Source organism: Pyrus communis, chromosome 15 (assembly GCF_041283825.1).
Source record: "Pyrus communis isolate YQ-2024b chromosome 15, ASM4128382v1, whole genome shotgun sequence".
Classification (NCBI taxonomy): domain Eukaryota; kingdom Viridiplantae; phylum Streptophyta; class Magnoliopsida; order Rosales; family Rosaceae; genus Pyrus; species Pyrus communis.
Genome location: NC_142579.1, coordinates 21,180,019 through 21,191,343, shown reverse-complemented (window position 1 = coordinate 21,191,343; position 11,325 = coordinate 21,180,019). Strand labels below are relative to the sequence as shown.

The 11,325-nt window shown below is 33.2% G+C and overlaps 1 protein-coding gene across 1 annotated transcript; it reads left to right on the top strand.

Moving 5' to 3' along the window:
- The first annotated feature begins 3,420 nt into the window (after window positions 1–3,420).
- Window positions 3,421–11,064, top strand: LOC148690675 (heterogeneous nuclear ribonucleoprotein 1-like). Its single transcript, XM_088685329.1, has 6 exons — window positions 3,421–3,572; window positions 3,707–3,997; window positions 4,079–4,257; window positions 5,450–5,516; window positions 9,398–9,648; window positions 10,421–11,064. The coding sequence occupies exons 5-6, from the start codon at window positions 9,427–9,429 to the stop codon at window positions 10,967–10,969; spliced, it is 771 nt and encodes a 256-aa protein (XP_088541455.1). The 5' UTR covers window positions 3,421–3,572; window positions 3,707–3,997; window positions 4,079–4,257; window positions 5,450–5,516; window positions 9,398–9,426; the 3' UTR covers window positions 10,970–11,064.
- The last annotated feature ends 261 nt before the right edge of the window (window positions 11,065–11,325 follow it).

The following is an 11,325-nucleotide window of genomic DNA, read 5'->3' as shown; positions in this document are numbered from 1 at the left end:
CAACAACTTCAAATAATTATTAATTAATTAATAAATGTCTTTGATTAATTTTTATTGGTTTAAATGATTTAATAATTGATATTTTTACTGTGCTTTTTATTGGTTTAAATCATTATTATAATTTCAAATTTATGTTTAACATTTAGCATATCTGGTGGAGAGTAACTTTGAAGGATGTCATCTTCTTCTTCCCCTTCCCAACCTCATGTCCCCTTCCCCATTGATCACAACCTCTCTCTCACCGACTTCCTCTTCCAAACCTCTTCCTTTTTCCTTCACAATCTAGCCCACGCCGCAATCGACAAAACCGTAAACTTTCTCTAACTCAAATCCCTAGTCTCTCGTCTCTCTACGCATTGGGGGCTAAGATGAGAACGGCGTCGTTCTTTTGGATGTTGAGACTGAACAAGGCGCGGGCGAGGGTGAGATTGTGGGGGAAAGAGGAAGTTTTGAAGAAGAAGTCAGTGAAAGAGAGGTTGGGATCTGCGGGGAAAAGGACGGGTAAAAGGACAGGGGAATGAGGAAGTTTCAAAGTCTTTAATTATCTAAAAATAAAAATTGTTTTTTATTATTTAAATATTTTTAATCTATAGGACATTATTTAATTAGACGTATGAGATTCAACTATGTGCCACATCAGCATATAGTAAAATTTTTAACAGAATTGTGATGGAAGTATTACATTGATTTGTAACACTCCTTTCAGGTATTACATTGATCAATTTTGAATTTTATGACCATCTTAATGAGTTTGATCAATTTCAAGGACCATTTATGATAAAAAAAAACATTTCAACAAGTACGATGAAGTTAAGTATTGTGAGATCAAACCACTACGGGCACATTTTGGGTTTGATTTCTGGTGCTGGTGATCATATGATAGTGACTAGAGAAGGCTAAAATACTTCTATGAGTATTCTCAACACCCGAAATAATGAAATGCCAAGCTAATCCCTTTTTTGGAAAAAAGAGATACCGTGAGATCATTACCAACATAGTTAAACGTTACCCAAAACGATGTGGCTTTGTTACCTTCGCTGACCCATTGGTGGTAGAAAAGGTCTTGATTTTAAGGTTCGTTTCAATTGCCTTTTCAATCTATTTATTTTAGATGTTTGAACAACATATCTCTTCTGTTTTTAAATAGGGAATTTTAACGAAAAACTTCTGATACTGTTCATTTTAACAAAAAATCACATTTTTACACTAAAACGTCAATACTAGTACTATTCACTTTATCTTTTATTTTATCATTTTTGTTAAAACTCAAAGTTTTCAAGTCATTCTAATTAGTTTTCCTTTTTAAATAATGTTTGGACAATTAGCTTAGTTAGATCATTTTTTTTATATTTGTTTGCAAAAATGATCAATTTTTACCATGGCATTATGTTATCGTTCTGTGGTCATTATGTCATCATTGTGTTATCAATAGATGGTTAATATGCCGTCGTTACTAAAAATTGATCATTTTTGCAACCAAAAGTCAAAAACTAATCATTCCGCACTAAAGGGACTTTGTATTTTTTTTTTTTTCATTAGTGAATAGATTAGGAGTTGTTATTCAAATTCCGAAAAAAGCTTTCGCGCCTTATTTATTTCCCAAATTTGTTTGATGATGAGTGGGTTACTATAAAGCAATGTTCTAAAAAACGGCCTAGGTGCTGGGCGGGTTGGAACCGAGGCGATTTCGTGCAAAACAGTTGGAAAAATTGGGGTGGCTCTAGGCAGGCTAGGTGGTGCTAGGCGGCTGGGCGGATTGTTTTTTTCTTTTTTTTTTTTGAAATTTAAAAAATAAAAAACTTAAGTTCTAAGCATCTTACATTACTATATTTCCTTATTTTCCTCCTACTTTGCATTTTATGTTGTTTTAAATTGTGAACTTGTTGTACATGTGTCATCCTACATTACAATACTCTTCACTATGGTTATATGGCATATATATACTTAATGCGTTTTTAAATTTCGAACTTGTTGGATACTCTTTTTGCATTTTATCATTCTTTTATTATCTTATCCATAGATTTCATACAAGTATAATTTTTTGTAAGTGTCAATATGTACTTATTTACAAGATATACAAAAAATTTACCTAAATCCGCCTAGGCCGCCTAGGCGTCTAGGTGCTAGGCGCTAGCCCGCCGCCCGACTAGCACCTAGTGTTTCTTAGAACCTTGGTATAATGAGTTTTTCAGAGTCTAAATAAAATTATTTTTCTTGATAATAGGGTTAATTAAAGTTTGTTCGAGTTTCAGGAATTTTGTGCTCTTTTATTCATCTTTCTAATTTAGGCCAATCAGTCAGTAATCTATCCCTTCTTTCTTTGGGTATGGTATCCTAAACTTATGCTCATCAGGGCCGGATTTTTGCCCAGGGAAACCAGGACAAGAGACCAGATCCTCATCAGACCAGGGGCACCAATCTTTTTAGGTTGGCCGATATATATATATATATGTATGTATGTATGTATGTAAGGCACACCCGTATATGCTTATATAGCTTATTTTTCTTTTTTTTTTTTTTCTTGGATAGAAATTGGACATTCAATACCAGAGCAGAGAAAACCGAAGCATGGCTAACAGAAAGCTTAAAAACAAACACAGCAGAAGGAATGTTGTGGAGATACAGAGACCTAGACGCTGTACTAAGTGCCGAGCGTCACTCCACAACATCCCTGGAAACTTAACTAGACGGAGGACTAGGTAAGCCATTCTTGGACATGCACCGGAGAAGATGGAGGTCTGACGACCCAAGTTTCAGCATCCATCTCCTGAAAAATCTTTTACATAAATTTATCATAGCTGATGTTGGGTTCCAGACCACAGACTTGAAAAATCTTTGACGCCAAAATTTCCACCTTTTTAAATTTGTTTAGTTCAATAAGAAGTAGCCACGTGCTACTTTGTTTTCCCAAAACAGCAGCACGCTACTTTTTCCCTTTCCCAAAAACAATTTTCACCCTTCTCTTTTTAAACAAAAAGGGCATAAAAAGGGACTATGATTTTCTCCTTTTTTTTGTTTCTCTCTCCTTTTATCTTATCCTCTCATATTTTTTTTTATTTTGTCTTTTTCTTGTTATAAAAAATTAATATAAGATATTGATGTGCCTTAATCGTAACCGTTCAAATAGAAGAGGAGATAAGGGAAGGAAAAAAAAAAAAAAAAAAAAAAAAGAATCTTACTCTATAAAAAGGGGCAGGAATTTTTTTTTAAAGTATTTGGATATGATTCCTTGTTCATCTATATTATGGTAACAATATTATACATATACTAAAACTCAGTTCGGCTAACACTGTTTTTCACTGTCTGTGAATAGTGAAATGACAGAAATACCCTTTGTTTCTTCTCACTTCTAAGTTTTGTTCTTTGCTTGGTATAGGAAAATTCCGATTTTGCCCATCTTCACCACACGTCACTCATCGTTAACCCCTGGTTTTGTTCCTTTTTCTCGATCATTCTTTCGTCTTCCGCTTCTTTCTTTGTTGGCCATGCGTCCATCATCGTTGCGACTGGGATTTCATCGCTTTATCGTTTGGTTTGTGCGTTGTTTGTCGCCACTTTCTGCTTCTCTCCAGGTTTTACTCTTGCTTTTAGTTCTTCTCGAATCGTCTCTCATCGTTAATCTCTCTACTTCAACTGTGTCTTCTTCACTTTACTTTTGGGTTTTGTTTTTCAGCTTAGCTAATCTATGATTCTCTTCGTGATGTAGGCTACGACGAGTTGATTCAGAGAATCGATTTCGTGTGGGCTGTGGAGAAGGACGAGAACAAGAAGCAGAAGAAGAGCTTGAAAGAGAGCGCTGCAACGTAGTGGCAATGGCAAAGCATGGTGGAGAACTTGCAGTGGAGGAACCGATGAAATTGGTGTCTGGATTTCGAATTGAATCCAATTACAAAGCCTGCACCATCCTCTACAGATTCCCCTCCGACAATCCCCGCAAGCCCACGCCTACTTAGCTCTTCTGGATCGACCTCTTCTACAACTCCACCCCCTCCTTTAAGTGATAATCCTCTCCCCAACCTCCATCATAAACCTTAATTTCTTGGGTTTTTCACTAATGGGTTTGATTGGTTTTCGGCAGAAAACAAGCTGAGTTCGACGCTTAGGTTCCCGCTCCAGCCAGAGCTGAGAAATTTGCTCAAAGGTTTTTTTAATTATTTGAGAGAAGTTTCTTATGCGTCTCAATTCTTAGCTTGTTGGGGGACATCATGGTGGGTTTGCTTGTTGCCATTGGTGCATTGTTTGGAGCTTGATTCAATGGTAGTGCCTTCCCTTTTTTGGTTTGAAATCTAACTAAGATTAATGGGTTTTGATTAATTTATTGTAAGTTAGTTTGAAATTTGGTTTACTTTTTTTAGATTCTATGTTGCTACTTTGATGATGCATGTGTTTTTGTGAATGACCCGTGTTATACTGTTGCAAATTTGATTTCACCCATTATATTTTCATGAGATTATAATTTTGGGTTTTCTAAGATTTATGCTCTCTTTTTGGGGTTGCCAAGATGGTGTCTTTGTTTTTCTAGAATTAGTTGTATTAATTTTTCCTAATTTAGGTAATTACAGATGTGGTTTATGTTCTTATGTAAAAAATGAGTTTTTGAAACCAGCAGTTATTGTTGCATTGATGTTTAATTTGATGCCTTTAGATTTAATTAGTTATGAATCCATCCATGTTCCTAATCAGTGATTCATTCTTTTTCTTTTCAACATGAGTAGGCCAAAATTTTCTATAACCATTGAATGAGCATGGTGAAATTCCTTATAATCTCTCCGGGCCCAGAAGGGGTGAATAACTGTGACTTGCCACCAGTTGTCCCCCTTCCGATTATCCCATGATCAACCTCTACCTTATGATAACGCGATAACAACGTCGGTGTTCCTTGCTGTGTTTTGATGGCAATTTTGTTTGTTTCACACATGTATTTGGAAATAATAAGGTTATGACAGCTGTTGGTGATTTGAGAGATTCCAGAGTGCTTCCGAGAGATCATATTTTGTTGCATATTTTGTGTATTACTCCTGTATATATATCATGTATTTGTAGGCTAATTGGAATTTGAAGCAATGTTAGCACACGACATGTTTGACAATTATGTACCCCATCGTGTATTTCCAAACAGTTATTCCTTAATTTAAAATTTTTAATTTTCTGCAAGCGCGAGGGCGATACGTATTTCTAAAAGATCTTCAAGGTGTAAATGCGCAATGATAGATTTCTGCATTCTTTTGATTCAAGTAAGAAGGGGAATTTTGAATGCAGTTTTCAATTCAAATTGTATGTGGAGTGTTGTTTGTTATTGTTGTTGGTTTTTTTTTTTTTTTTTTTTTGTTTCTTTTTCATACAATTATCATCATTTGGTCATAGCTGCTCGAGTTTGAGTAGTTTGTGTCCAACTTTCATGTTGTACTTTCTGTTGACAATGATCTCATTGTTTCTAATGTGGGACAAGGTTTGAAGTTGGAGAGACCAAGAACTGGCCACCCTCTACAGACTGCAGTACTACTACTCTTGCTGAGGTCTATTTCAGTTCCTCTTTACTCTCTCAATCTTCATAACTTGCTTTTTTTATGTCTATCAATCTATCTATCTTCACATTTATATATTAGAATAGACTTAAACCATTCACTACTTGATTATAAGGCTCTTTCCTTTAGCGCTTATTTGTGGTAATGATCCATGTGGTTTCACCAATGAACTCACATCCTTGGATGGCAAGAGGACTCAATAGAGCTCAGTTTATAACTCAAAATCCTTTCTACAAACCCATCTTTTTTACCTTATTGAACATAAGGATGTAAGTAGATTTGGATATAAATGTACATAGATTTTAGTATATTCCGCACATTAAACATGGTTTCAAAACCCGCAACATCGCGCAGGCTGAATTCCTAGTGTCAACTATAACTATACGTATTATAAATAAGTCAACGAGGTTTTATGGTATAGTAATGCACCTAAAAAACATTATAACTAATAGTCTAATACCATTACTTGGCAGCTGACATTACAGCTGAAAGACACTTTCTAAATTTTTGAGATTTAAGAATGAGGTTTTATGGTCAACCCGACTTCGGACTATGCAACTGCAGGTTTTGTTCTGCGACTTCAAATTCGTATTGTGGTTTCTATTTTAGTATAGTCAAATTAGTCAAACCAAATATTCAAATTTAGTATGAGTGGTTTCAGGCTCCTATAATACTACAATCCAAAATTAGATGTGCCTAAATTTAGATTTGGTATTCGTGTCGTGTTTTTCGTGTTCGTATCATTTTTGTGTTATACCTGATATTTTAACGGGTCGTGTCGTGTAAGATCCGTTAAAGTAAACGGGTAATATGATCTAATCCGAAATCGACCCGTTAATACTATCAGGTAATATGACCTAACCCGTTACCTGTTAAAGAAAATATTTTTTAAATCAATAAATAATGAAAATGAAAAACATAATTTGACAAAGAAAAAGGGAAACATGGTATTAAATTAGTATATGCATACCACATTGTCACATAAATATTACTCCAAAACATAATAAAAAAATTGGTCTTTCAAGTATTATATACTCCAAAATAAGAGCCTAATGAAAAAAAATTAGTATATTACTATAAAATACCAAATGTTTGAGCATATGCAAAATGAAGGAAGTTGCGTTTTAAGGTTGAGGAACCTTGCACGTTTATATATGCTTTCACATTTTTTAGACTTGTATATTAATGATTATGAATTTTATTTATTTTGAACTCCCTTAAAAATACTATTTATGAGGGTTTGTACCTATACTCATAGCGTAGAGGATGCGATCACAAGCCTTTGCATATTTTTTTAACATTTTTCGCACTTGTAAATTAATTATTATAATTTTTTTTAATGTGTTCGGTATTTTTAAATTACTTGATATTTTTATTTTAATGTGTTTTATAATTTTTTTTAATCTCACTCTTTGCCTATAGTATACTATAAAAATAAATATATGCATAAAACTTAAATTTTTAAAATTTATATAGAATAATAATAGAATAATACATATTTAATATTTAATATACAATATATACATATGCACTATGGCTATTGTGTTTATATATAGTAAGGTTTTTTAGTGTTTAAAAAACTAAAATCATCAAAATAACTTTTTTTCTTAACGGGTCGAAATAGGTTACACACGTGTCACTTTTGTGTAAACCTATTAAGAACCCGTTATTAGCAAGTTCTTATCGTGTGACCCAATAACGACCCGATTAGTTATCGTATTGACCCGAAACCTGTTATTTTCGTGTCTTTTACTATCGTGTTAACGGGTCGTGTAAGAAATTGTCAGGTCTACCTAAATTAACTATAATAAAATAGAAACTGCAACATATATTATGAATTCACAGAATTACAAAACTTAACTGCAATACAGTATTTACCCTGGTCTTCGATTGTTTATGAAAGATTTGTTGGTTTGTAGATGATTTTGTGAGTTGTGATGGATGAATTTGGTAAAGAAAAACGGTTGTCCAAAGCAATCTCAGAACGTGGGAATTGAACCCAGATGAGAAATCCGTAGTTTTTATTTCTTTATTTATTTATTTTTTAATTTTTAATTTTTAATTTTAGTACAAGAGAAATCCATAGTTGAATGGGTGAAATGGGACATGGTGAGTAATTCGATTCCATTTTCTTTGAACTAAAATTTTAATTTTCAAGTGAAATAAAGCATTTACTTAAAGAATGGGTGGATTTGGCAAGAAAAAGAACGGGTGAATAATTGCAAACATGGAAGACGAGGGGAGGATAAGGTGGGGAGTTGGAGGGATTTATTTTTTGTAATCATAATGTTAGGAAGACCAAAATTTTAAATCAAATTTATAAACCAAATGATGTAATTGATGATTAAATTATTATTTAATTATTGAATAAAAAATATTTTCCTATTTCTATTTCTTTTTATTGATTCAGTCCAGTTTATAAGAAAATAGGAGATTTTGTAACAAAAAAGGAAGAAGAAGAAAGTACATTTTATTGGTAAACAAGAAGAAAGTACATTGGTTGCCTATGTTTGGTCCCAAATGGAGATGTTAGTATGTTACCCAAATCATCTTCAATTAGCGTCAATGTGTTTGTTTGTTTTTTTAGGAGATTGTTTTTGCTTACCATCTTTAAGTGATTGTGATGTTCACCATCTTATTTATCACTATTGGATGAGTTTAAATTTTAAGATTTATATAATGGATAGACACAAGTATCAAAATTTAAACTTATCTAATAGTAATAAGTTCGGTAGTGAGCAAAAATGCACTTTGTTTTTTTTTTTTTTTTTTTTTCCGAGACTAGTACATTGACCTATTCTTAAAGGTGTTTCTTTGGAATTTCGCATTTATTAATATTGGTATTGGAAGTTCACCTTAGTACTTAAAGTTCGTATTGGTAATATCATTGGAATTTTGCGTCGACATTGGCATAAAAAAGGGCATCATTATTTTTTTTTTCTTGGCAAACTCATATTGTTCACCATCATTTTTTTGACGCATGGGAGGAGGGGGAGTGGCAAATAATTTAGCAAATTAGCAATACAGTTTAATTATATGTTAAAAGTAATTTTGTATTTCATTTATTGGGATTTCTCTAGTAGGATAAAGATTAGGTGTTTTCCCATGGATTCAATATATATTTTCATATTTGTTTTCTACTTTATTGTTTACACAATATGTCACATCCTGGCCCGGGTCCTCACCACATTCCGGACCCGACTCCACCGTAACACGATATTGTCCGCTTTAGGCCCCCCAATCACGTCCTCATGGTTTTGTTTATAGGAACTCACACGAAAACTTCCTAGTGGGTCACCCATTCTAGAATTACTTTCACGCGAACACGCTCCAATTTTTGAATCGGGGTGTGTCACAATAACCTATCCAATACTCATAATAATTTAATTAAAATTCGTGTTTAAAAAGAATCAAATTTAAAATGACTCACTTACATATGTAGAAGATTACCACAAGACTTTAATACTAACCGCCAATTAATTTGAGAGAAAAAGATGAAATGGTGAAGGCAAAGATGGAAAAAAATAAGGGCAAGAAGATTGGGTTAGTAGAGCAGAAAGGAAAACAAAAATAAAAAATTGCCTTACTAAGGATCTGACACAATGTGAGCCGTCGAATATATTTTGAACGGTGAATTTCATATGTGTACGGACGGGTAAGAAACCTAATCCTAGCAAATCTCTGTTTGTTAGTCAATATGATTACGTTATGATTACCAATACCTTAGGGAGAAGGAATACTCTCAAAGTAATTAAGGTAAACTCTCCCAGTACGGATCACTCGTAGTATTTGGTGGTGCTATTTTCGTTCTATATAAATTTAACTTTCTTCTGAACTGCTTCTCATCGATCATTACTTTTTTCTTTGAGAAGTTGCAAGGCTTTTCTGGGTTCTGGTTGCGATGGAACCTCTGACCGGAAAGTTGTTCGTAGCTAACTTACCAAACGAGTTTACTGAAACTACCGTGAAAGAATATTTCACCAAGTATGGCGAAGTAAAGGACTCTGCAATTATTGTACACAAAGTTACTCGTAACCCTAGAGGATTTGGCTTTGTTTCCTTCACTGACCCATCGGTGGCTGAAAAAGTCATGGGAGAAGGGCATATCATCCTTGGTAGAAAGGTATGTTTCAATTTTAGTTCTGTAAATTTGTATACAACATAGTTGTTATGATTCTCTACTAACTTTAGCAAAAGTGTGCATGAAACTTTTAGTAAAACTTTTCGTTAATTTGGAATTATGACAGAGGGTTTAGGGTTTGTATAAGAATAATTTATAAAAATCCATATTCATATAACGGTTTGTTCCTAAACAAAACTTTTCTAATTTATTTTCAATTTAGCTTTGTTTAGAGGAAATTGAAACGTAGAATTGTTATTTTAATAAAACGTTTATACAAATTTCATAAAACGTTTATATGAGTTTGTCAAATAACAATTTTAGTAAAACGTTTATATGAGTTTGAGTCATCATTCCGCATTGACCAAAAAAAAAAAAAAAAAAAAAAAAAACAATTTTAATAAAACAGTTAAAATTGAAGCATAAAATTGTTATTAAAATTATTCATCTATCAACTGATAACGGTTGCATCTGTCCAATAACAATTTTATGTTTTAATTTAACCACTTTATTAAAATTGTTATTTTTTTTTGTCAAGGCGGGAGGGTGACTCGTACTCATGACTTTTATTTTCCTACCAATGAGAAGAAAAACAATAGCATACTAAGAGCTATTTGGTTTTAATTATTTTTCTTAATAAAAAAGGGGTCAAATACTTTGCTAGGTTTGTTCAAAATTTTATGAATCCATATTTTTTTCAATTTAATTTTGTGTATTAAATAGTCACCTCTCTTTTCTTTGGTCATGGTATACCTTATTTCAAATTATAATGTAGGTAGATGTGAAGACGGCTTCACCTAACAGTACTGTGAAAAACCAAAATCAAGAGGACCAACATGCTCAATCAGAACCATATTATAACTCTAAAAGGATTTTTGTTGGAGGTTTACCACACAATCTAACACAAGAGGAATTCAAGAACTACTTTGAGAAGTTCGACACAGTTACATATACGGTTATAATATGTTGCAAGGAAAGTGGCAAGTCCAGGGGCTTTGGCTTCATCACTTTTGAATCAGAGGAGGCCTTGGACGATGTTCTGCAGAACAAATATCATGAACTGAATGATAAATTCGTGGAGGTAAAGAGGGCACAACCAATGGGTTCGAAGAAGAATCCGGTCACGACACATGACCATAACCGAGTAGTATTCGATTATGGAAGAAGGCCTCATCGGTTTGCAAATTCTGGAAATTTTTACTATAGTGGTGTTTACTGCATTAGTTGTTTGTGTGCTTATGAGTTTGGACACCTAGAAGGGTGTCGTACACTTGGTTATCTTTTGCCTTATGTATGTCCATATGACCACCAAGTCTATTCCTAGGGGTCGGATGGATTAAGTACTTGTAATTTCAGACGCATTCAGGTTTTGATTAATGAATGTGACATATGGTATTTGCTTATGATTTATATAGAAAACTGTGATTCTAATTCCAAACAGTTACCTTAAGACGCTTAGAATTGCAATTTCTCTTATGTTTTATAAAATAAAATAAAACTATTGAATGATGACACTAAATGAGTATGAATAGAACCCTTTTTATATTTTAGATTATGTTTTTGTTCAGAAGTAGTTGTTTTGGAGTTTGAAATTATGTTGAAATAGTATTTTTGGTTTTAGGGTTTATCAACTTGTGTTTTTAAAATTTTTTTTTATTTTTTTTTTGAGGTTGAATAGGT

Excerpts from the sequence above, each read along its gene's own strand:
- LOC148690675 (XM_088685329.1), top strand. The coding sequence starts at position 9,427 with ATGGAACCTCTGACCGGAAAGTTGTTCGTAGCTAACTTACCAAACGAG. Across the intron at positions 9,649-10,420 it reads ATATCATCCTTGGTAGAAAG|GTAGATGTGAAGACGGCTTC; the intron begins GTATGTTTCAAT and ends ATTATAATGTAG.